Source organism: Sphaeramia orbicularis, chromosome 11 (assembly GCF_902148855.1).
Source record: "Sphaeramia orbicularis chromosome 11, fSphaOr1.1, whole genome shotgun sequence".
Classification (NCBI taxonomy): Eukaryota; Metazoa; Chordata; class Actinopteri; order Kurtiformes; family Apogonidae; genus Sphaeramia; species Sphaeramia orbicularis.
The window spans coordinates 43,142,156-43,170,004 of NC_043967.1; the positions used below are offsets into that span (position 1 = coordinate 43,142,156).

At 38.2% G+C, this 27,849-nt stretch overlaps 1 protein-coding gene across 1 annotated transcript in view; it reads right to left on the reverse strand.

Moving 5' to 3' along the window:
- Window positions 1-27,374, reverse strand: part of LOC115428903 (nuclear factor of activated T-cells, cytoplasmic 1-like) — a 106,743-nt gene extending 79,369 nt beyond the window's left edge. The window contains exons 1-6 of the mRNA XM_030148150.1: window positions 27,261-27,374; window positions 24,833-25,880; window positions 23,579-23,738; window positions 10,962-11,164; window positions 3,393-3,565; window positions 1,407-1,547 (exon numbers count right to left, since the gene is read on the reverse strand). Of these exons, the coding sequence (XP_030004010.1) occupies window positions 1,407-1,547; window positions 3,393-3,565; window positions 10,962-11,164; window positions 23,579-23,738; window positions 24,833-25,880; window positions 27,261-27,279 (1,744 nt within the window). The 5' untranslated portion in view covers window positions 27,280-27,374. The remainder of the gene's footprint in view (window positions 1-1,406; window positions 1,548-3,392; window positions 3,566-10,961; window positions 11,165-23,578; window positions 23,739-24,832; window positions 25,881-27,260) is intronic.
- Between the last annotated feature and the right edge of the window lie 475 nt (window positions 27,375-27,849).

A 27,849-nucleotide genomic window follows, 5' to 3' on the forward strand; every position in this document is an offset into this window, starting at 1 on the left:
TTTTAAAACAAATATCAATTTACCACTAGTTTTTCTTTTGTTTCTGAAAAGAAAATCCAATTACCAAAAGATACACTGACCCAAATGTATGACTAAAAGTATTTACATGACATTTCACATTGGTGTTTTTTATATTTTTAATTTATGCGAACATTAAACTCTTGATTCATTTGCCTCTTAGACTTTTCAGAAAAATCAACAAAAATGGTTGCTTTCTTGGTAGTTGTTGCTTCAATGACTTTTCACAAATTGAGATAATTAAAGTTATTTGTTGAAAAAAGCTAATATTTACTAACTGGAGTCTCAGTTTGCATCTGTGTGAAACAAAGTGAATCAGACTTTTTATTATCTATCAGTTACATGAAATCCTTTAAATGCTCTACTATGGCCAGTTTAACATCACAATAATAAGAGCTGGCTGAAAAAAAAATAACCAAACTTCTGTCAGTGAACAGGATAATCAGCTTAGCCGCCGGCGTCCTGCAAAGTTTAACAAACAGAGACAGTATTCTGAAGTCAGTTTTTATTTTTGTTGTAATCAGGATCTCGTCTGGTGCCCCGCGGAGTTATTTTTTGTTTAATCCAAGCAGACGTATTATTTCTACCTCAGAGAAACATTACACGACTGAAAATCCGATCTTCCCTCCTCTCAGGAAGAGATCAGGATTAATCAAAGAGGGGAAACAAGGTCTGCACTCATACAATCACTTGTTGTTTTGATAAACAATCTCACTTCCCCATTGTACACTGCTGGAGGGGGGGGGGGCTGTCGGAGCGCCCGGCCAGCCTTGAATTCTTCCTTTCACAGGTGGAACAATGAAAAAGTCTTGCCTCCCTTTTCTGAATGAGTCACTGGGCCGATAGGATCACACGTGTTTACATTGCTCAGCCTTGGCCTAAACCATACCTCACGTTGCTTTGCTAAAGCTAATCAAGGAAATTGCTGTTTGTAAACCTCCTCGTATCAACATCTGGGAGCAGTCCCTTCTCCCTCCAAACCAAAACGGCTTAAAGTCAGAAAAGGAGAAACAAATACTGAGGCATGGCACACACACACACACACACACACACACACACTAAACTGTACGTATCCACAGCCACCCACACATTCGCATGCACACACACACAACACATGCTGCATTTGTGATCCATTCCTCTGCTGAACAGGCAATGGAAACTTCTGCAAATGTAAATCTGCTGGGTTAAAAATACAGCGCATTAATGTGCACCACATGTGGCACTCTGGCAGGATGGAGGATATTTTGACGGCCGGGGGAGGGAGGAGGGAGGAGGCAAGAGGGGAGGAGGTGGAGGAGGGGGAGGAGCAGTCCTGGGATTTCTCCAACAACAGAGACACACACACATAAACACACACACATATAGACACAAAGCTCCTCCTCCTTTACCTTGAGCCTTTTCCACGAACACCACCTTGGAGTCGTGCTGGAAGTTGTGTCCGTCCAGGAGCATCCTCTCCCCTCCAGGGGCGGGACATGTCTCCAAACTCTGCTTATCCACCAGCGGCAGCTCCTGGGCCGATCTCTGAGCTGTGGGAGGGAAAAAAGAGAAGCAGGCCTCATGGTTCAGCTAATACACACCCACTCCCCATGCAGACCTGAGCATCCAGACACAGGCTGAATCACTACCTTAGACAGCTCTCCGAGAGCCGCCGCTCAGCCTGTAAACCTCCACTTCTTCGTGCTGTGTCCTTGCCAGTAAGCAGGGAGAGGTTCTGTTGTGTGTTTATTTGCCTTTTTCCTCCAATCACGCTGGATGTTTTGTCTTTAAGAGCGTCTTTCCTCTACTTGTCTGTCTCACCCTTCTCTCTTACGTTTTGGCTTCCCCTCCTCATTCCTTAGTTGCTTTCAGTTCTTCCTCAAATGATCTATTACCGCCATGAAATATTTGCAAATCTTTTCTTAAATTTAATGCTGATGTTATGGCTAGTTTTGTCCTTCTGAAAAGACATCTGTAATTCAATTGTGATTGACTGGGATGACTTCAATCAAAACCTGAATATTTTCTGGTCGTTGTGTAATCTGAAGCTGCTGCTCTCTGATTTTGATAAAACTCTCCGTCTTTGGAAACCATCAATCTATCCCACATCTCTGTTTTTTTTTTCCTCCGCTCTGTCTGTCTGTCGTTGTACCTCACACACAAACACACACACACACACACACACACACACACACACAGACAGTGAATTTTGGTCAAAAACAATTGCGTTGTGGCAGTCGTTCAGAAACTAACAATGGTTTATTTCAAGGGTCTGAGATCATGGTTTAACTACTGTCTTTCATTTACCTCATAAGGCTTAATCTCAATGGCGGCTCTCGCTGCCAGAACCACATAAAGTGGTTGATCTGCCTCTGAGTGAATCCCAGTCCAGTGAAAGGTCAACCCCAGTGCAGAGCGGGGAGTCAATGGAGTTTATCGAGAAACGCCTAACAAAGGCCTTTACACACACAAAGGCTGTGAAATTATAATGAAACTCACAATGAAAATACAGAAACAGCTGCAGCAACAGGACTGTATCTGATAAATGCTGCTATTATCGTCTTAGAAATGACTGTGATAGGTTTGATTTCATTACATGTCATTTAACCCTTTCATGCTCGAATTATGAGAACCTTAATCAAGATTTTTTTCCTGAGTGTTTTTATTCCTCTTTAGGCATGAAAAAAACAATGTGATTGAAAATTGTCATATGAAAATAAATAAATAATATATAAAAATAAAAAATAAAGTTAAAAAAAGAAATACTAGTACTACTACTAATAATAAAAATGATCTTATGAACCTACTTTACATGAAGTTGCAAAAATGTCCATTCAGCTGGACATTTTACATTTAATTTTTGAAATGAAGAAACATGTATTTACAGAAAAATTGTGTGAAAACTGGGGGGGGGGGGGGGGGGGGGGGGGGGCTTGTAGTTCTGGGGGTGAGAGTATGCTCAGGGGAGATCTACACAATGTTACCAATTCATGTCAGAAAAGATATGTAGTGTCTTAAAATTTTAATAAAGATTTGTGCAAAAACAAACAAACAAACAAATAATTCATGCATATATAAGAGAACAGCTGTAGAATAGCTGTCCACTGTAGTGACCAGTATACATGAAAGGGTTAATATTCTCAGTATTTTCCCTGTCTACCCAGATCTCCTGTAACTTATGTGCGCCCATTAGCCCATGTAAAGGCTGGGCATGTTTTCATGCAAGACACAATAATAAAAACATTCATTCATTCATTCATTCATACATATAGTAGACATATACTTGGAAATCCCCCCAAAACAGTTCTAGGTCTTTAAGGGTTAAGAAACACTTTGGTGCAGAATAAAAAAACACTAGTCAGTATTTAAGAAAACCCATAATCAGATGTACTCACAGCACTCGATGGGGTTGGATGCGACCTGCAGGGACACCGTCCTCCCCGTGGCCTGGTTGATGTGGACTCTAAAAACCATCCGAACACGTGTATTCTTCCGTCCGATGTCGGTCTCACCCTTTCGCAGTTCGATATCCGAATTACGCAGCTTCAAGATCCCTGCGCAGTCAATTCTGCATTTATGGACACACAAGTTTAAAGAGTGAGAGTCTGCCAAAGTCTGTCAAATGGTTCATAAAGTCAGATTATCATGTGTATTTCACTGTTCATTCAGTGTGTGTCTGATTTCTACATCATATGCAGCTGCATGAATGTGATTACACCCTAAAGGAGGCTGTGGTCATTTCAGCAGAAGATTAACACCACAACCCCCAGTGGAGCTCACACCTCAGTGCATCTGCTCTGGGGTCCAATTAAAACAGAAACAAATGGCAGAGTAGTTTCATTACAAATATTTTTACTATGCTTCACAGGAGGTGGTCCTAGAATATCCTCCTGAGACCCAGCAATGCATTTGTGGTAACACTTTATAATAAGTGCACACTATGAAGCATTAGTTAAGCATTAGTAAATACTGAATTCATTATTTATAAAGCATATTTCTGACATGAATGCTCGTTAATATATGGTTTATAAGCACAGTTGTAATGGTTTTACTCATCATTAATAAGCACATTAGTTAAGCATTAATAAATGCTCAATTCATCATTTATAAAGCATATTTCTGACATTGATACTCAATATATGGTTTATAAGCACAGTTGTAATGTTTTACTCATTATTAATAAACACACTAGTTAAGCATTAATAAATACTGAATTCATTATTTATAAAGCATATTTCTGACATGAATGCTCTTTAATATATGGTTTATAAGCACAATTATAATGGATTTACTATCATTCATAAGCTCATCTACAATGTTTAATGATTGTATTTTCATATTTTATAAATTATGGATTCAACATTTAAAAATTTAGTATTGCATCACTTACAAACTGGTTATGATGTGCATTTATGCTTGAAAATACACTATTCAGACATGTACTAATGGTTTGCGAATATATTAGTGGGTATTTTATACTAAGTCACACATTTATTTTCCAATAGATGTCCTATAAACAGTTATTAATACAGGAATTCATTATTTCAGGTAGTTCTAAAGCACTTACTACTCATTAATTAAGTATATGATGTGAGCTCATCTAAAGTGTGCACTATCTATGCCATCTAAAGCATTTACAAATGAGATTTAAAGGTTGGCAATGTCTGAAGACTCACAAAAGTTTCAATTATTCTAACAAAGGAATGACACAGCACATGGGATTATTAAAACAAACTGCATGACTGAATGATGAATGATTACGAATGATTAGTAAAACATTTATAACTGTGCTTATAAACCATATACTGAGTATTCATGTCAGAAATATGCTTTAGAAGTAATGAATTCAGTATTTGTTAATGCTTAACTAATGCTTCATAGTGTGCACTTATTATGAAGTGTTAACCATTTTATCCTCTGTGGTGGACAAGAGTTTCACAGCTTTACTTTAAAATAAATAATTTAAAAATATCCACTGAAAAGGACATTATATGAAAAAAAAAAAAAAAAAAAAAATTAAATGTATCTGTCAAAACTGTTGCATCATGCTGTTTCCAATTAAGGCAATTATTATTTATTTTTATTTTTTTGGATTTTTATTTTATATATATATATTTTTTTTTAAATATCTTTATTTCACAAAAGAAAATCATCCAGACACAGCACAAACATAGTGACACTGGGTCTTACTTTTTGCAGTTTTCCTTTGTGCACTCCCCCCACCCCTAAAGTAATAAACCAACTAAACACACTCAAAAGTAACAGGCCAAAAACATAAAAGTCTAAATTTAAAAAAAAAAGAAAAGAAATTAACAACAACAACAACAACAATAATAATAATAATAATAAGTTAAATAAAATAAGAAAAATAAGAAAAAATGAAATATAATAATAAAATAATAATAATAATAATAATAATAATAATAATAATAATAATAATAAATTTAATAAAATAATAACCATCATCATCACAATAATAACAGTAATAAGGGTAACAACATAAGCATAAGCATAGTGATGCATGCTGCGACACAAATAGCAGTAATAGGGCAGTATTCATGGCGTACAAACTCAAACTTTCTCCTAAGGCAATTATTTCATGTAAAATGGCCCAAATGTTTACTCACTGGGTCTCAGGAGGATAATATACCCAAAACTCACAACTAAGAACTGACTGCATTTATTTCTTTGTGAATCTCCATCAGATACTTAACACCCCTCTCCTCTCTCTTCTTTTCTCCTCTGACTTTTTTATTATTTTTTTTTTAATACTTAAATACCTCAAACCTCTCCAAACGGTTTCTGTCTTTTCCATCGCCACGCTACTTGATGCCGCATTCCTCAAAGTCTAGTTAATGTCAACTTTTACACACATATTGAACACTCCCTAACATTCTTCTTGCCAGACACCAGGGTCTGCTTCACTGGCGAAGTAATCAGGTGTTGATGCTAAGGACCCCAGCTGTTCCGCTCTACGCCTACGCACACTCTCCGCTGAGCACAAAACCACATATCACACAGTCTGATAGAAGGTTTAACCCATGAAGACCCAAACAGACCTAAACCAGCTACTGAGCTAAACCGTTTCATACCTGAAGATCCACTAATCCTATCAATACATGGAAATAATAGTTATTTTGGATTGATTTAAATAATTCCATAAACACCAAAACTGACCCTTCATGTAAATTGAACTTTCAACATGTTTTATTTGGCCGTTCACAAATTGATGAAATAAATCCAGAAAAAAGATATATCATCAACTTTTTAGTAATATTTACCAAATTTCACATTCATTGCACTAAATTTGCACACCAGCGTCCAAACATTATTGTTTTTAAAGCACTTTTTTCTAATTATTTTGACAATTTGAAGAACATTATATACTATAAAGCAAATAAAATAAAAAACTATGTCAAGTATATAATCTTATTTTGTTTATATAATTTGTATTTTATAGCTCAAGCATAGCTTTCATAGCTTTTTTTTAACTTACGTTTGATTCTATATATTAGAAATGTAAAATATATTGTGAAATGTGAATTTTTTTTATCCTACTTTGATGTATACTATTATGTATATGTACTGTTCAATTGTGCATTGTTCAATAAAAAAACAAACATGTAAATAATTGGTGTAAAATGTGGTTTTTTTTTTGGATTTTCATGGTTGTTAGACTTTCAGAGGCTCCATAGTGAACATGGAAACACCATCAACATCTACAACATTCTTTTTTTGCTGTTTATTTTGTTTGTTTGTCATTCTCCAGTAAAACCCATGGAGTTGAATCAATGACAGTGGATGGACACACTTGGTTTATGTTCAGTTAATGATAGATTTCACTGAAAAAGTCACTTTTTCCTCAGTTTTCTCTGTTTTTTAATATAATAACCCTCAACTTTAATCTTAGCTCTTATGAACATTTACATGATCAGTAAATTAAATATCGGAAATATGTGATTTTCACTGAAAAAACTCAAAATAAAGAGGATACTATTAAAATAAGTAGTGATCAATTGCTTAAGAAAGGTTAAATAGAGGTAAAAATGAATTTGGGAACTGACACAAAAGTAGCACTGGGTCTTTATGGGTTAAAAAATAGTCGTCCATCCATCCATCCATCCATCCATCCATCCATCCATCTCTGAGCAGATGTAAAATAGTTGAAAGTTTATTTCTTCAATCTCAAAGTTTCGTTATGGACATTTACAGTTGTTTCTGGTAATAAATATACTAAAAACTTCAGGTCTGTTTTTTTCTTTTTTAAATATTATATATTTTACAGAAAAAGTCACTTTTTCCTCAGTTTTCTCTGTTTTTGATATAATAACCCTCAACTTTAATCTGAGCTTTTATGAACATATTCATGATCAGTAAATTAAATACAGGAAAATACCTGTTTTATGCCAATAAACTGCAAAATACAGAGAATAATATTATAATAAATGGTGATAAATCTCTTAAGAAAGGTTAGATTGGGAAGTGACGCCAAAGTAGCTCTGGGCCTTTATGGGTTAAGACAGAGCAAACAATGAAACATGGAAGTGGAGCATGTTATGATTTAATTTATTTAAGTTAATTGGAATCATACTAAGCTGACCAACAACTTTTGTGTGGCTTTGTCTCAGCTAAAACTTCCAATTAATTACTTAATCTAAAACCTGGCTCCTTAAATCATCTCTTCCCGAAAGAGGCTTGTATTCTGTAAAACATCTATATGACAAACGTATAAATCTCACACAAATCCCTGGCCTATACTGTAAGCACTGAGAGGTGTGTCCTCTGTGAGAAAAGAGAAACATTATCAACTTCTACAATATTCTTTTTTATGTTGTTTGGTTTTTTTTGTTTGTCATTCTCCAGTAAAACCTATGGAGTTGGATCAATGACAGTGGATGGATACACTTGGTTTAGGGTCAGTTAATGATAGATTTGACTGAAAAAGTCACTTTTTCTTCAGTTTTCTCTGTTTTTGATATAATAACCCTCAACTTTAATCTGAGCTTTTGTGAACATATTCATAATCAGTAAATTAAATACAGGAAAATACCTGTTTTATGCCAATAAACTGCACAAAACAGAGTATAATATTATAATAAATGGTGATAAATCACTTAAGAAAGGTTAGATTGGGAAGTGACACCAAAGTAGCTCTGGGCTTTTATGGGTTAAGACAGAGTAAACAATGAAACATGGAAGTGGAGCATGTTATGATTTAATTTATTTAAGTTAATTGGAATCATACTAAGCTGACCAACAACTTTTGTGTGGCTTTGTCTAGGCTAAAACATCCCATTAATTACTTAATCTAAAACCTGGCTCCTTAAATCATCTCTTCCTGAAAGAGGCTTGTATTCTGTAAAACATCTATATGACAAACGTATAAATCTCACACAAATCCCTGGCCTATACTGTAAGCACTGAGAGGTGTGTCCTCTGTGAGAAAAGAGAAACATTATCCTGGGGTGAAGTCGTTGTATAAGGGGAGCTTATGTGTTACATCCATTAAAACGCAGAGAAAGTGCTGATCCAAGCAGGCTGCTACTGCCTCCAGCTCAGACACAAACCCCAGGCTCCTGTTAGCAGCTTTGAGCTTCTCCAGTAATCTGATCTCTGAGGCTTATAAAATGGAAGAGCTAACCTTGTGTGTACAGAGGGCAACACTTCCAAAACCCAAACACTCTTAAAGAGGCACGCATGCTCTCAGAAACATCAGATGCAGACTTAATATCTCATCGGGGATTCATTAGCCCAAGGACGAAATGTCTCCCCGTAGAGAAGCTGGAAGACAGCGTCTAAGTGGAGCTTTGAAGAGCGACGTGTGTTTGATTAATGGGTATTATGAACAAAATGAAGACATAAGACGTTTCATGTGTTATTTTCAGACCAGGTTGAATCAGAGCCGTGACAAAATGTCGTGTAAATGATCTTCTTACGTAAGAAACTTGAGAGTTAAGGCTTAAGACTCGTATTAATTTAAGTCACAAAAATGAAAACTTGAGACTTGGTTTTGACTTTCTCGTGCATACGTTCCTCCCTTAAGACCATCCAGTCACTTAAGTCTCAGGTTTTGGTAAAATGCCAGAAACACAAGGCAATGACAGGCAGGATTTACACGACTACATCAAAAATATTTATTTATCAAGTACTTGGTAAAGTCACTCACGAAAGATGACTGGTGATACTTTTACGGAGTCAATAGACTGGGGTCTGGACATAGATTTAGTCCAAAATAACTTAAAAATAACTTTAGAAGGTTTTATTGTCTGCCTCCAAAGCTGTTGTGTGGTTCTTAAACTGTGTAAGAGTTTGTGCATTTACTTTTTTGTTGTACTTTTAGACTACATGTCTGAATTAGGGTCTTGTTTCTTACATCCACGGACAAGATCTGCAACATAACAACAACTAATGCCTACAAACATTACACTGGTTGCATTTTCTAGATATAACAATTGTTACATTCAATAGTTTTATTCTGGATTTTAGGGCATGTCTATTACGGATAAGTCTCACTAAAGTTTTGATCAACTCAAGATTCATCTTAGATTTTCTCTAAAAATAGATCTCGAGCTGGGAAATACAACTGAAAATTTAAATCCCTACTTCTTTTCCAGAATTAAGGACGATTTATGATTTTGATCAAATGTTTTCTGGCTACATGAACTGAAGAAAAAAACATAATTCAAAAATAGTCTTTCTGTACTAAAACTACATGTCATATATGACTAGAGAAGCACATTCTCAATTAATATATTATAAGAAACAAACAGGTTGCATTTTTAATTTTTGTTGAGCAAGAAATAACTCCGGAAAACTGATCTCAATTTGGCAATTTAGGCATTTTTCACAACTTCCAGGAAACAAAACCTCTCATTAATCGATTTAATTCAATGAACTGCCCAGCACTAAATAGACCTGCAGGTAGTATTGGTTGGTTACATGACAAAGCATTAGAAAACTCAGTATAAACTGAAAAATATTCTAAAATCTGACACTGAAAATGTCTAGTTTTACAACCAAGGTTAAAGGTTAGCAACCTTGGTCAAACATTACATTGGTTGATATTTTTTTCTAGATATAACAATGACTGAATGTACAGTATATTGTCCCCAAATCACTAAATGAAAGGTAAGAAAAACAAAAAACAAAAGTTTCCCATTTTAACCAGGCTAGTTTTTTCCTGGATTTTAAGGCATGTATATTATGGATAAGTCTCACTAAAGTTTTGATCGACTCAAGATTCATCTTAGATTTTCTCTAAAAATAGATCTTGAGCTGGGAAACACAAGTAAAAAATTAAATCCTTACTTTTTTTTCCAGTATTAAGGACGATTTATGATTTTGATCGATTATTTTTTGGCTAAATAAACTGAAGCAAAAACAAGATTCAAAAACAGTTTTTCTGTACTAAAACTACATGTCATATACGACTAGAGAAGCAAATTCTCAATTAATATATTACAAGAAACACACAGGTTGCATACTGAATTTTTGTAGAGTGAGAAATAACTCCAGAAAACTGATCTCAATTCTGCAATTTAGGCATTTTTCCACAACTTCCAGGAAACAAAACCTCCATTAATCGATTTAATTCTTTTTTTTTCTATTTCTAATTTAATTTATTTAATTCAATGAACTGCCCAGCACTAAATAAACCTACAGGAAGTATTGGTTGGTTACATGACAAAGCATTAGAAAACCCCGTATAAACTGAAAAATATTCTAAAATCTGAGACTGAAAATGTCTAGTTTTACAAATACACCACCATGAAACGCAGCAAAAAGTCACATCTGTGAACTTGGAACCCAATGTTTTCAGTGTAGCTGCAGAATGATGCTTCATCTAAAATATATTCCTGTTTAACCAGAGGAATTCCACTTTCACCTGGACCTGACCGTGAACTTTTCCGGAGTCTTTTCACCTGCAGATCATATAATAAATAAAGTGTCCTGGTGTTACTCACATGGCCCTCATGTTGTTCTCCGGCAGCAGTGGGATCTCCAGTACTTTGGTGTTGTTGTGCAGGGCCTCGTGGCTTGGGGTGGACACCGTCTTCCCGGTGATGCGATGGACCTGGTAGAAAGCGTGAGGCCTGAGCAACCTGTCGTCAGCTGTACCGATGAACAGCTGCAGGGTCAGGGGTTCGCTCTCCATGTAACCGTGGAGCTACGAGGGAAGACGGAAATAAAGGAGTCGAAAGGGTCAAACCAACGAGGACAGCAGCAGTAAATAGAAGAAATGATGTCAAAAGGAAAATGCAAATGATGGACTGTGTGTGCAGGTTTTCTTTCCTTTTCTTTCTCTGTGATGCTAAAATACTTTGATTGATGAGTTTTCTTTCTATTTTATTTTGTGCACTTATGTTCATGTGTTGACTGGTTTCAACTTCCAGTCATAAAAAACCCTTTTGGAACAATCCGTTTCCATTCCTTTAGCCAAAAAAGACCTAGAAGTATGTGTCTAGTGTCCCCATTTAACCGTTCTTAAGGGATTTATCACCATTTTTTACTTATATTATCCTGTGAATTTAGCATTTTCTTTTATTATTTGGTATTTTCCTGTGTTTAACCCTTTTAAGACTGCCATTATAAGAGTGTCATCATGTTTTCTTTGCAATAAAAGCATTCAAAAATGTCTTTTTTTGCCAATTCTTTTGCACATTTGTTTTCAGGAAGAACTTAACTTTCAGTATCTGGCCATTAATTATCATCATAATAAACAATAAATGCTTAAAACAGTGTGATTTAGTCAAAAAGAAAAAAAACAGACTTGAAGTTTTTAGTATATTTATTACCAGAAACAACTGTAAATGTATATGACGAAACTGTTTGAGATTGTAGAAATAAACTTTCAATTATTTTACATGTGCTCAAGGATGGATGGATGGATGGATGGATGGATGGATGGATGGATGGATGGATGACCATTTTTTAACCCATGAAGACCCAGTGCTACTTTTGTGGCAGTTCCCAAATTAATTTCTTATCTCTATTTAACCTTTTTTAAGCAATTTATCAGTACTTATTTTAATAGTATCCTCTGTATTTTGTGTTTTTTCAGTGTAAATCACGTATTTCTGATATTTAATTTACTGATCATGTAGATGTTCATTAAAGCTCAGATTAAAGTTGAGGGTCATTATATCAGAAACCAAAAAAACTGAAGAAAAGGTGACTGTTTCAGCAAAATATACCAATAACTGAAAGTAAATCTAAGTGTGTCCATCCACTGCCATTGATCCAACTCCATGGGTTTTACTGGTGAATCAATGTTGTAGAAGATGATGATGTTTCCACGGTAACTACGGAGCTTCTGAACGTCCAAATGGGTCATATCTGATGACCATGAAAAGATGACAAACTGTATTTTACACCAATTATTTACATGTATTGATAGGATTAGTGGATCAACAGGTATTAAACAGTTTAGATCAGTAGGTGGTTTTGGTCGCCAGTGACTGTTTGGGTCTTTATGGGTTAAAAGAAGTGGGTCCTACAAAAAAAAAAAAAAAAAAAAAAGTTTGGGAAACCCTGCTCAAAATCAATCAGCTTATGTGGAACGAAAACAAACGCAGGTCTTCTAGAGGTCACGGTCTCTGTATGACGCCGATCCAACAATGCACCCATTTAGGATCGTGTAATCAGTCTTTTCATCTTCTTTAATTTACTACCAATGTCCTGAATGCACTTCCTCGATCCGTTCACATCAGGGCTGCTACAGTAGCGGGTTCTCAGGGGCCACCGCTGCCAGAAAGCAGTAAAACCACCTACAGCGAGTAGCGTTGTGATTTGTGAGCAGTCCACTCGCCTTTTGACAAGACTAAGCCAGTGTTTCAGCAAGTCAGAGTCAAGGTCACGACAGCTCCTCCGCCAAAGCCCAGCCAATCAGGGTGGAGAAAAAAAACCTCAGCGGTGACCTGCTCTGATTTTTATCAGCAGAGTGATCCCAGCATGACTGAGTTGGAGACGGTACAGAAGTGCTGCTGGCTGAAGCTGGCGGATTCAACGCGGAGCTCCTAAAGTACTCCCAGACCTCCATAGGTGTTACTTGACAGGAGGCCTCCCGCCAGGATGACCTCAACCACCCAGACTGTAGAGAGTCGGCATGAGCCCAAACCCACAGGCTGAAATACAAGAACGGTGGCTACTACTGACTGACACACGGTCTGACAGCTACGTATGTTATCCATACAGGGTGGAGGGGGTGAGGTATTAGAGCGGAAAGCTGACGAGAAAGTAGAGCTGCAGGAGTATATGAGCTTAATTAAATACAGTGTTTGGAATAATGCGCTACAAAAGTAATCCATTTCAGTAATATGTTACTTTTTGCTGTAACGCATTAGTGAAGTGGTTCCCAACCTTTATTGGTTCGTGACCCCATTTTAACATCACAAATTTCTGGCGACCCCAGACATTCAAAACAGAGACTTTTTTTTTTTTTTTGCTAAAATTAAATTTGTTTTTGATCATGTAATAGTTTGCTATACTATGTTGCAAATAGGGATATAATGATTACCGGTAAAACGATAAACCACAGTAAAAATTTCCGATGGTTAGTATTACCTTTTAAATTCTAATTATCATGACAACCGTGTTCAATTACCACACTTAGAAAACTTGATATGTAAATGGTCAAACAAGCTCCGCTATGACCTGTCCAACTCCTTTTTTTTCCCCCACCCAAAAAACACTCAGGAATCAATAGGAGAATTGATAAGGAATTGGATTGGTAAACAGAATCGACAATGGCATTGATATTGATAAAATCCTACCAATTCCCACCCCTAATGCAGATATCTCTGGCCATAAGGTGCCATCTTTAATGCACATTTGTATGTTTGATGTTTACATGTTAATATTTGAATATTTCTGCCACAGAAAGTATATTGTGCATGTTATTTTTTTTTTTTTTTCTCAAAATACAACTTGGTTACATTATTTTAGTGTGTGTATAAGTACTTTTTGAACATTTTGAGCATATTTCAACAATATCGCCATAATAATGATAACCGTGATAATTTTAGTCACAATAACCGTGACATGAAATTTTCACATCGTTACATCCCAAGTTGCAATTAAACATTAATTTTAGATGACATTTAGTCTATATAATGTATATTATTATGGACGGAGGCAGAAAAGCCAGGTGTAGATTACTGCACAAAGGGAGAATTTTCTTTTCCTTGGTCAGGATATGTACAGTCAGTGCAGCTTGGATTTACAAGGCTGACAATTAATACTGAACAAACAAGAACTCAAACTATGAATTATGAAAGAGCTGCAGCATCTGAAACTGACCACAATGAACATTTGACAGATAAACAGAACCACAGTGCTTCAGTTTCAGCTTTACAGTTTGTCATGTCTTTTATGGTTTGGGATTGTCTCCGTCAACTCACCATATTTTTTTTTTTTTATTTGTGAAGATTATTATTATTATTATTATTATTATTATTATTATTATTATTATTACCAGAAATTTCAGGCGACACCATTTGAATTCCAGGTGACTCCACATGGGGTCCCGACCCCAAGGTTGAAAAACACTGCATTAGTGTAAGGCATTACTTATCAATTTTCAGTAATATTTGACTCAGTACGTGTTCAATTGCGCTTGTATTACAACACACTTTTCACCCATAATTTAACTGCACAAATGAAACAAAAACAAAACAGCAAGACAGTGAGACCTTAAAGAATCAAAAATGCATCTAAAGTAGTTGCTTTCAGTGATCTTGTATTTGTGCCCTGATTTATTTATGTTTGTCACATTGTACTTTGAATGTGGGCTGATGTCTGTTCTGTGGTAAACTGCAAATGAATTGCCTGAATGGGATAAATAAAGTTTTCTGAATCTGAAAGTTCTATTTCCTGTTGGTGTTCAGCCAATGGGTGCAGACAGCAGAAGACAGCCCATTGTCCACATGGACGTATGCTCATTACTAACCCTTACCCTGATTTACAGAAGCTAATTAGCATGACCCCTGTGATCAGCAATGACAAGGTAAGCTAACGTTTCTATGACTCATTAGAATTCTTTATCGATTGTGGATTTATCCACCGGTGTCCTCGGCCCCACCCCCTGTTTGAACATGGAAAAAATGCAAGCTGGGATTGAAACTTCGTAGACCATAGCATTACTTTCTGAGCTATCTGTCTACATGTACTTCAGGGTGCAAATTTATGCGTCCCAAGGCTTTACTGTCACTTGTATTCGGGGGGGGGGCGGTGTTCTACTGCACACGTGCCATTTATGACAAGAGTCTGTATGTAACTCAAAAGTAATACAGTACTCATGTAACGCATTACAATTCTGAGACAGTAATATTATAAGGTAAGGAATTACTGTTAAATAACAGTAACTAGTAATTTGTAATGGATTACAGGTTGGACCCAATTTGCACAACACTAGTTATAAAGGGAAATGCACAGATTACTCACCATTTTGACTCATACTCAATAACACAAACTTAACCTAGCATGAGAAATGTACACTGTTGCCAATAAAGTTGGAATAAAATGTTTTTACTTTGTCTCATGAAATGATTGTGACATGATTTACTGTTGGTAGATAAAGTGTAACTGGGATTCAGTATGTGATCATCGTACCAGGTCAAAGGTGACACTGATGTCTATAAATAGGAATAAAAAGAGGAATGTGTCTGAAAGCATAACTTTTCCAGTTTTATGGACACCAGTGGATATGTAGTGACTTACACTTAGCATGTTTCACCCTTTGCTCACTGAATCCAAATACCACATAAACAACTCATTCCAAGATAAAGATAACAGAGTGATTTTGTTTTTTTGTCTTTAGTTGATTATACATGAGTGAAAACTAAATCTTCTAAAATCCACACATACAGCTTTTCATGATGATACAACTCTGCAGACATCACAGCTGTGATTTAAATCATCATGTAACACACATATAAGACACATAATGTATTATTTTAGGGTCATATGAACATACTGTATGGATCTGCTCATCATTTCAAGGTCTCATTTAGTAACAAACGGTGACAGAGTCAGAAAGACTACCTCAATATCCAATTTTTAATCCCTTATTAAAACATTCTTTCATATAAAGCCTGTCATTTTTGCTTAATGTCCTTATGATGTTATTATTTATTCTTGCTCTGTGTTCTTATTCTTCTTTGTTGCTTGGATTTCCTTTGCCTTGATTTGTGAACACATTGACATGTCTATAAGAAAAGACTTTGTAACATTATTAAGAAAACCCACATACAAATACAGTTGATCATATTGTTATTATTATTATGGTGTTGATATTTAATGCTGTCTCAGATGTAAAGCTGCAACAAATAACTTCTCTTACATCTTATGCTTTCTGCCTCCAAAAATCAATAGCATGTTTGAACTAAACTATATTTCATTGAGTACAAACATGGGAACAGACTTAGAAACAATTGGAACTGAAGTTCACAGTGAAAATATATTTGTTTCTACAGATAATAATAGTATAAGCTCTTAAATGGCATGACTTTTCTAATATTAAAACTGCAGAAACTCCTGTCTCTAATGGTTCAAAGACTGAACTATTACCAAATAGTTATTAAATAATTTCCTAAAGAGTTTAATAACATTATTCTTATAATTATTATTATCATAATTATCATCATTATAGTTACTATAATCGATGTATTAGTAGTAGTAATAGTAATGAGGTGGGTGTAAACCAACTAAGATGATCCGCCTTTTCATCTTCAAACATGATTTATGTTGTTTATGGCGCTTCACCACCATTTCATATATAATCTACTACAGCAATATTTAAGTTGATTTGTATTTTTCACTTTTGGAGTTCTCATTTTAAGCTGGTTTTGGTTCTGTTTCATTTAATGTTTTTGAAAATCTTTAAATTTTTTCATTAAATTCTAGTTCTTGAACGGTCTCCAATGAGCTACAACAACATATTTCACTACAGTGTTATTAACAGACTTGTCTTCTCTAACCACAGCTAGAACTAAAATTATATGACCTTAAAAGTCAGTACTTGCATGAATACGTTGGGAGGAGAATATCCTAAAATGAACAATATGTGCACATCAGCATCCTGACTGTCAAAGCGGTACTGAGGCAGACGCTGAGCCCCGTCTAATTATAAACCTCTCTGGAGAAGAGCATCAGCTGAAACAATTGGAGGGGAAATACTGAAATAAAGACCACAGTTTCACTTACATAAGAAATGCACTCGAGGGAAGGAGTGCCCACAGCCAGAGTGAAAACTCCGACCAGGAGGCACAACATGTGATTTGGAGGAGGATCCCTGTCAGGGTTAAGAGCCTGCAAAAGCCTTGTATATTTGTGTAAGGAAATGGGTTGCTGCCTAGCAATTCTGTTTATTTAGGCAGCAGGAAGGAGTGTGATAAAGTGTGGTAGTCCGCTCATAGAGTTAGGTGGTTACTTTCAACATGTAATTACAAACAGATCACTGATTATCTGCTTTAAATTAATATCAGAAACACAGTCGAGACAAACAGAAATCCCCAAACTCAATAATGTCATGTGACTGCTTTCAGCTGTTTGTGGTTGCCTTCCTTCCATGCACTTGTAGAAACATTCATCATTCAAACCCCCATCATCTATTATTTTGAGATCTAAAGTTATCTCTGTGGCAATCGCACAATCACAAAGCCTTTTTTGTTTTTATTAAAGAATCTTAAAAATATCTTTCATCTGAAATGTGGTTTAGGAAACAGCTGCAGAAGACAACTGTTGATTTGTTGGTGCAATTAAATTGCTGTGATACCACTTCATGTAAATCAAGTGCTCCTCCACCCTGGCAGTTTAACATTGGTGCAACCACCCCTCCCTAGTTCATATTATCACCCACAAGAGGAATGCAGAGCCTTCAGCTGCTCAAGGCAGCAGAAGTGGAGGAGAAGGCCTGAAGGCACCCGGGGCTCCCTCTCCATTCCTAACACCCCCCCCAGCAGCTCTGAAAGTGTGAGTTTGGATGTTTTACAGTGGGGTAGTCAGTGTAGTAGAGGGTGGGCATCATACACTGAGGCTGGAAAAGCAGACCAGAGTACCAGCACAGAGGCTAAAATATTTACTCCTGTAGGTGGAAGCAGCAGCAAAACATATTTCAGCTTCTTAATAGAAGATTTAATGTAAACGAACATTATGTTACAGTGGATGGTAAAAATGGCTGCCTGAAGAACAGGTTGTGAACTGCACTGATAAACGAATCCTGCATTTGTTGTCTATATAAGTTATACAAATGTGATTCGGTCTATTAAACTCCTTCAGTGGGTCTCAAACTATGGTGTGTGGGGACATTGAAAAGCATTTACGACCCCAGAACATGAATTAAGGCAGTGATAGCATTAGCCCAGGAAAGGCCAAGTTACTGCCATCATATGTGACTGAGCATATAGGGATGAGTTTTACAACATTATGCTAAAAGTGATGTAGGTAAATGTCATGGAATGCTAAACTACAGCCTCAGGTGAGAGAAAAATTACCCTCATTGGCCTTGTGGTTGTCTGAAGAGGATAAACAGATGGTTTGAGGAGTTTAATGTACATCAAATTTATTATTGATTACAATATTTTCCCTGCTTCATCTTGGAATCAAACAGTCCTTTCCAACAGAAAATTAATCTGGTTTATTCACTTCAAATGCCACCATACTCCTTTCACAAAAACAGTAATTTTACCACAAAAGTAGTGGATTTTCTGGTCTAACTCTGCATCAGTTGATTTTTTGCTAGTTTTGACCCAGAATGGACCTGGGTAACATGGACAAACCATGAGGTAAATATTGTAGTAATATGCAAAGAACACAGATAATATCCCTAAACACATAACACAGCACACAACTACAGCAGTGTAAGGCCAACAAACTGAACATGATGTTTGCGATATATTCATTTACTACGACATGAGCAGAACAAGCCACAATCTAATCTGAGCTAATGTGTCAAAACCTCAAACTCACATAATAACAAAGTGATTGAGACGATGGTAGATTAGTAACTCCTGTTCCCTGTGCTGTGAAGATACTGTTTTTGTCAAATGAGTCTGGCGGTTTTGAAGAGAGAAATAAGAAAGCAATGAAAATATTCTAAATACAGTATGCACTTATAGGTTCCATATGTAGGATTCATGCAAGCTTGTATTGGATTATGTTTTTCACCTCCGTCAAGGAGGTTATGTTTTTGTCGGCGTTGGTTTGTTTGTTTATCTGTCTGTTTGTGTGCAAGATAACTCAAAAGTTAAGGACGGATTTAGATGAAAATTTCAGGAAATGTTGATATTGGCACAAGGAACAAATGATTAAATTTTGGTGGTGATCAGGGGTGGGGGGCCCACGGGGGGGCCCACTGATCAGCCTTGGCAGAGGTCTGCGCTCTACGATTGCTTTTCTAGAAAAGACAGCGCAGACCTCCGCCAAGGCCGATCAGTGGGCCCCCCCGTGGGCCCCCCACCCCTGATCACCACCAAAATTTAATCATTTGTTCCTTGTGCCAATATCAACATTTCCTGAAATTTTCATCCAAGTCCGGGGCACTTATCTGCCTTGGCGGAGGTCTGCGCTCTCTGAGTGCTTCTAATTTACCTTAGAGATAATTGTTTGTTGACATTAGTGACGATTTTTGCTAAACTGACCTGACTCTTCTGTTGGGATGATGCTTCTGAATGTAGCCAAATGATACAGTTTTAGTCTAAGGAATTGAGTTAAGTCACTTCAGCGAAACATACGAGTAATCTTACATATTGAAACTGATTTTTTAGGTGGGTAAATACATTTGGTTGCTGCCTAGTCCACTTTAGAGGAGTCCTTTTTGTGCCAGTACTCATGTCTGCATCTCCAAACTGCCATCTACTAAAGTAATACACCAGCTCTGTGTAAATAAAGTCCCACTTCAAATAATCTGGCTTTAAAGGATGATCACACACACAAACACAAACACATGCATGCCTTCTTCTGTCCCAGCGTGAGTCACAATCCATCCTGTCACACTTTACGTTTCACATGATTTGTTAATTAATCTGATCTGTGGATTCGTTTTGATCAAAAGGATTGAAACCGAAAACACACAAGACGCCAAACAATAATGTTCAGACCTTAAAAACATATCCAAAAGCTTTGTTGGACTTGTTTTTAGGCGACGGGCAGATCATGAAAGCCAACTTCAGACAAAAAAAGAAGAGCTCTCAGACTTGAATTAGGGGTATTTCCTCTCCACCAAAGTATAGCATGAAACCCTGCGGATTTATTGCGGCGAGGACTGCACACAGCACTTCAGAGGAGCATACTTTAGTCTGCTGTTGGCATATGGGTGGGTGTGGTTGGAGCAGGCAGCAGAGATGGCATTGAAAAAGAACAGAAAGCAGCCGGCTTAGCGGTGCTGGATGCTGGATGTGGAGAAAAGGGAACCACACAGAACAGGATCTTCCAGAATAAACTCTGCAAAGTCTGGGCAGGGTTTGAGTCAGACGAGCCAGGGAGGCTTTCGTCGGCCAACGTCCGCGGCAGAGGCTACAGCGCTGCGTCTACCATGTAATCAGGAAGTCACAGAGATGGGGCTGCCTTGTCTGAGGCTCCCTCCAACATCTCCATCAGAGGCTGCCAGAAACGTGTGTGGTTTCGTTGCTGCCGCCTCCGCAGGACGCAGCGGGCGATGATGTCAGCAGTACACACGGGAACTTTCCTAAACAAAGGGAAGTCTGTGTGGTTGGGGTGGTAGCTGGCGGAAAAGTAGGGGGGAGGTTCGGCTTTGAGTCGAAGGCGAACACACACTCTCTATTTCAGCCGGGGTGAACGAACAGCCCTGTCATTAAATCATTAGCACCTTCTCATGGACAAATACACGCTCCCTGCACAGATGTGTACATGCAACACGCTGTAATAGCCATGTTTTACTCATAAAAAAACAAAAAGGCACTTCCAGCCTCAAAACAGTCATGATTTCAGGTTATGCTCTTTTGTATTAGTGGTCTGGTTTGACGTATTAAGGTCTTTTAACCCATAAAGACCCAAACATCCACCAGCGACCAAAATCATCTTCTAAAGTACATGTTTAATACCTGTTCATCCACTAATCCTATCAATACATGTAAATAATTGGTGTAAAATACAGTTTGTCATCTTTTCATGGTCGTCAGATACGACCCATTTGGACATTCAGAGACCCCGTAGTGAAACACCATCATCTTCTACAACATTGATTCACCAGTAAAACCCATGAAATTGAATCTATGACCGTGGATGGATACACTCAGTTTTCTGTTCAGTTAATATCTTTGCTGAAAAAGTCCCTTTTTCTTCAGTTTTCTCTGTTCTTATATAATAATCTTTGAATTTACTCTCAGTTTTCATGAACATCTAGTTGATCAGTGAATTAAATATAGGGAAAAAATGCATGATTTACACTGAAAAATGTAAAATACAGAGGATCATATTATAATAAATGGCGATAAATCACTTAAGAAAGGTTAAATATTGAGAAAACTTAATTTGGGAACTGCCACAAAAGTAGAACTGGTCTTTATGGGTTAATAAGCATTAGTTAAAAGGTATTAAAGCTATTATTAACCGTAAGGATTAGGATTCATTAACCCTAATTGTTGTCCCTGTAGCTCTGGTGGCTGCAATAATGAACTGTTAATACATGCATAACAACATATGTATTCATCTTAATAAAGCAACAATAAATAATTAATTGAAAAAGTTTCTAAACTACTAATTTTCTTTCTTATGTGCTTAGAAATAGGAGCAAAATATTTTTATGATACTGTTTTTATCACTTGTATACTCTAATTAACATATAGTAATGTTAATCTATGTCTTATAATGGCCTTATTACAAACAGGTTTTAGAAGCACGCTATCAAAAAAAGTAAATACTTGAGGGCTTAGTGATACTGGCAGTCCAAAGGCCTGGCAAAGGAGACTCTCAAAAACTGTTTTATCCAAACTGAAAGGAAAACACAAAAAAAACTTCCCGAAACATGACGAATGTCTGCTAAACTTGTAGGCTCGTTTTAACGTATTAATAAAATGTCAAAAGGTATTAATTAAAGTGACAGCACATCTCACCACTGGCTTTGCCCGCCTCCCCGCTGCAGACCCTTTATTTATTCAGAGGCTGAGGTCAGCGGTATGGAGTAATGGTTGGGGGACCAGATGGGTTTATAACCAAAACATATCTGCAGTTGTCCACATTTTTTCTCGAGGCTCGACCACCAGAGCTACTGTGGTTAAAGCTCATGAGTAAGCTCTTACTGGCCATGCTACATCACTATGTAACTGTCTGCGCTGCACTCGACCACGCAATGGAAAAGTCTGACTCACTCTTGTCTGGACAGGAACTGACTGAGTGGACTGGTCTGTCTAATAGCATACCTATGGTATTCCATTCAGCAAATGTGACATCTTTGAATAACATCACAGCCAGGTCATGAAACACATGTCGCACCAATCTATTTTAACACTTGAGGTAAAAAACAGGAGGGATAAAGTGTTGAGGTGAGACGTGACGAGGCAAAGAGCCGAAGTGAAAACAGGCCTAATGGCTGCGGAGCATGGCGGTCTGAACTTAACAGGAAACCGAAGTTAAGTTCAGGGTTTGCCGATGTGGGGTTGGGTCACCAAAAAGGGTCCAGGGATAAGTCCGATCATGAATGCACCATCATTAAATGTGATGGTAATGACTGATATAAGGCGGGTGTCAAAACTGGTATTAATGTGTTCATGTCTAATGAATGGCCTCAATGGCTTTGAAAATCATGTTTTACTTTAACCTCCTGAGACCAAAGAAAGTAAATGTTTCGGCTTTTTTACCTGAAATAATTGTCTTGATTGGAAACCATATTGTGCAACAGTTTTTTTGGATACATTTTGAATTTGTTCATGGAATGTTCTTTGCAGTGGACAGCGTATTTAAGTAAAGATGTGAAACTCTTGTCCCCTACAGAGGACAAAAATGCATTGCTGGGTCTAAAGGGGTTAAATATAGACCAGGGTTTTGATTGATTGATTGACTGATTGATTGATTGATTGATTTCGAATATGAATGTCAAAACAGAAGAAAATAAACAAAACACTTAAACATAAGACATAATACATATTCAAAAAGGAGTGAGAGGAAGTATAACTTATAAATTCCCACCCCTTCTCTTTAAATAATTAATAACAATAATAACCTTCCTAGTCTAAACATATCTATACAATATACTATAATATGACTGATACTTATAATTAAATAATTTGGTTTCTGGCTTTTCTGGTTTTGGTATTAATCATCCCTTTCAAGATCATTTTTGATTGGAAATGTGCAGTTTAAGGAAAATACAATGTGTTTAGAGTTTGAAATATTCTACATTGGACATCCATTATGATTAGCTTCACTTAAAAAGAAAATGCATTGATAACAGGAAATGATGTAAGTCATGCATCAGCATTTTTTCCTTTTCAGACTTTTTTTTGTCATGTTTGCTGGATTTTTACTCCTATTGTTAGTGAATTACTTTACACCTAAAAGTAAAACAGCCAAGGGAGGGGAGACATTGTGTTCATAGAAAAGGTTATGAGCCAGTGTCTTAGCAGACCTGAACCACTGGATGTCCTCCTGCCAGGGCCTTCACCGCTCCACGGCTGCCCTCTGTCTCATAGTGGGCTCGGTGGTGGGACTTGGGCTGCACCTCGATCTGCAGGCTGTACGGTCCGGAGCTGGATGGCAGCTGCCAGTCAAGGGCTGGAAGGGATGGGCTGTTGGACAGAAAACATATTCAACATGTCAACGTGATGAGGAGGGAGAGGAGCTTATTTTAGATGCACTTATCAAGGTAGAATGTGCAGAATGTGAACACTGTGGAGCGCCAGACCCTGTGATAAACCTGCTGAGGAATTAACACTAAAATTACAAATATGCTTAAACTATTCCCATGTAAATTAAAGTCCCCGTCCACCCAAAAATGTTTCACTGAATTCACATGTAATGATACCAGTGCATTGTTTGGGGCTCTCTCAATATAAAATCTGCATCCTTTTGTGAGTACATTACTGAAACCTGAATCCACCTTTGCTCATGCCAAGGTTATTATCGTTAACGAAAAGTAACGAAATGACGAAAACTGGAATTGAAAAAACATTTTCATTAACTGAAATAAATAAAAACTACAATTAAAAGAAAAAAACAAGAACTAACAAACTGTTTTCTGCGTTTACAAAACTAACTAAAACGTATAAAAATTATGGATGAAACTCCCTTAGTTTTCATCTTTGTAAATGTCGGATTGATTTGAAATGGATTTATTTTGTTTGAGCAATTTTAGCTAGTGGCACCATATGGGACTTCACAGTCCGTACTTCTCATCACTTGTCATTTAGGGTTGACTTCTGGTCCTCACTCTACCTGGCAAAATGGAGACTAACGTTGGGAGAAAACAGCAGAGTCCTGTTTGGGATTTCTTTGAATACGACGGCAAAGACATGAAAAAATAAAACTAAACTAAAACTAAGCATTTAGAAGAAAACGCAAACTAATAAAAACTAGCAAACCTGCTCTAAAAACAAATTAAAACTAACTGAATTAGAGAAAAAAGGTCAAAACTAAATAAAACAAAACTATAATGAAAAATCCAAAACTATTATAACCTTGGCTCATGCATTGAAAATGGAGTTTTAGAAGAGCAGGAAACATCTTCAATGTGTAATATACAAGACAAAGAAACAGTATTTTGCAGATTATGGGATGTTTCTGCACAAAAAACACATCAGAACCAGATTTAGGTGCAGTCTAATGCTTGTGTCTCCAAACATCGACCTCCCTCAGGTGTAACCATCGCTGCTTCCTTCTTTACCTGACATACTGCTTTGGTTTGGACCAGGAGTACGGGTGCTGGGGAACATCCAGAAACCCTCCACAGTAGCCCTCTTTCTTTAAGGGCAGGCGGTTGGAGGAGTGTTCATCTTGACAGAGCTCCCCTGGGTTCAGTTCTTCACCTCCGGGCTCCAACTTCAGGCTGACTGTGGGGCTGTGTTCCACACTCGTTTTTCGGGCTTTCATTGGGATTCCTTCTCCGAGGTCTACCACCCCATCTGTGGTCAAGGCATTGATGGCTGCCAGAATAGCTGAGTTGGTGTATTGGTTGGTATTTGGCAGCCAGCTCTCCTCTGTGATGCTGAGGCGAGGGGAGGTCTGCGGGGACAGTCCAGGGGAGTGGTTTGGAGAGTAGGGGTAGTGCTTATGTGGCGCCCCGCTGCCATTGAAGCTGTACTTCCTCTTGGCTCCACAAGGGGAATTCGGTCTTGATCCTCGCTGACCCATCCAGCTGTCATCCGTCACACTTGTACGAGGGGAAGTGCAAGGGGAGTGGCGGGGGGAGCCACCAGGGGCGCAACTTTCACCTGGAAGAACAAGTGTGGAGCCTTTGGGGGAGACGGAGGGAGACTGCCAGGGGGAGTTCTGAGGCGAGTTGTCGTAGTTGTAGGAGTAGTTCGACTCGTAGGAGGAAGCTTCGGAATGGCAGCTGCGAGAAGAGATGCTGCTGGCCGGACTCAGGCAGCTGGGGTCACGGTATCCCTCTGCGCTGGGGAGGGTGAGGGTCACGATGGAGTTGACTCGCTTGGCAACGGGAAGGTTACTCTCCTCCACCTCATCCTCTGGAAACTGACCGTAGGCTGTGATCTCTATACGAGGGCTCTCCAGGGTCGGGGCTCCATTTGGGCGGACGTTTGCAGATGAGTAATAGCCAGTCGCTCTCATGTCGTCTTGGGTGTCATAGCTGTGGGGCTCGGTGACAGAGACAGATATAGTGGGGCTGGACTGAAGGCTGTGGTACTGGGAGGGAAGACAAGAATTGCCCAGTGGGAGGGAGAGACTGACATTTGGCGTGTAGCCATATGCATCTGGAAAGAAAACAGATTGGCTTTGTTACTATGATAATCAAACACACATTCACTGGCTCCCTTAGTAAGTGGGAGACAGCTGCCAAGTCTTATGAGAGCTGCTGCAGAGGTGTTGCCTATAATGGCAAAAGAACAGCTTGCCTACTGGATTTGGCCAGATGCAGAAGGTATGCGAGCTAGAACTTAATGCATCATGTAACAGGGTTCCCCAAACATAGTTACAACATGGTGAGACCCAAAAAACATCTCTGAATGACTGAAATTGTTCAAAAGGGAATTTAGGATGAAGAAGCCAAAAATAACTCAAGTCTAAAAATAACTAAAAAAAAAAAAAGGTGAAACCAGGTGTTTTTTTCCATTAGACTTCGCCAGATTTATGCCACTTAATGCACACGCTGTCGCCCATAAAATGTTAAGATTATGAAAACACACACCGGTGCTTTTGTTGGCAGGTTTTATGTGCCGGCAGCCATCGAAAATAAACACAAGGAGGGACATGATTGGTTTATTTGCATGCTGTAAAGGTGCACGCTGTACTGGACTGAGGGAGGCTTATGGTGTGTGCCAACACTCCCGCTGGGTCGTATGAAACTCTGCCCGTCTGTGGCGAACGCTGAGGTCACAACCAGAGGCAGAGGAGGGTGGTGGTGGTGGTGGGGGGGGACATGGGAACAGGAGTTGTGGTTATATGGGGGCATGAAGCTGGATAAATGTAACCACAGTGGAGCACATTGATATGGATGGAGACGCTTAGTGCAGACAGACAGCCTACATTCACCACAGCTCCTGTCTGCTGTAAATTAAAGAGAATTAGGGGCCCCACCATAAAGACTATGACATCAGTGCTGCACCATATGACTCCTTGTAATAAAAGAAAATTATGCTTACATTAAATGCTGCTTGCGGTGTGTGACACAGTAGCAGTGAAATGTTTGTTTTCTATAATTAAACTGGTGTGGATTGGCTGGAGGTAGCCCATCCTCACACTGGTACCCTGAGGCAAACACTGATTCCAGTCAATACAGCCCACTGAATCATTCACAATATTACCCACAATGCAATGGAAGTCATTAGCACAAGTTCAATTCTGACTATTTTGGGAGCACTTTTTAGTCAGTGGAGGCTCACAGGCTGTAGCCACGCCCACCTCTCTCAAATACAGCAGGGCGGGGCGCACATCGACTATGTGAACACACCACAGCTTTAATAATAACACTGGTCCTAAAATGCAGAGGACTGAGCTGGATCCAACTATTCAACTGAGAGGAAAGTGATTCAGTGGAATATCACAGATCAGAGCATGGCATCCTGGTGTAAAAGTGTCCCAAAAAAACTAAGAATAAAGTTGGATAGTAAATAGAAAATAGAAGTCAAACTCACCCTCTTCAGCTGATTTCATTTTCCTCGTCGATCCAAAAGCAACGTGTGAATCAAACTCTACAGCACAGATGCAAATGGAGAGAATGACTTATCCATATAGCGGTAATATCCAGATCAGGAAACAAAAAAAAAAAAAAAGAAAAATGAGAAATAAGTTGAAAATGAAGTTTGTTTTTCAAAAAAAAAAAAAAGGCGAAAAAACCTGCGTCCAAAATGGGAAAAATAAACAAATAGAGATGCGTCAAAACCTCTTAATACATATGGAGTGAGATCATGACGGCGTACGTTCGGATTCAGAAAGCCTATTTTCGTGGCTGTGTTCAGATATCTGAGTGCGTCTGTCGGGGGATCCTGGCTCTGTGTGCTGGCTGTGACGCACTGCTCCGGCGCACTGAGGGCTGGTGCGCTTTTAAACCCGGGGATCACCTCGGCCGTTACGCACCGCCCATCCACACTGTGACGCAGCTGCGCGTCCGACCACCAGATGGGTCCAATGGAGATCCTCTCTCACTGGGGTTTCCAGCGGCAAAGGAGGCCAATTAGTGAAGCTGGCAGAGGAGCCTGAAGCCTGTTCTGATGAGTAAAATAA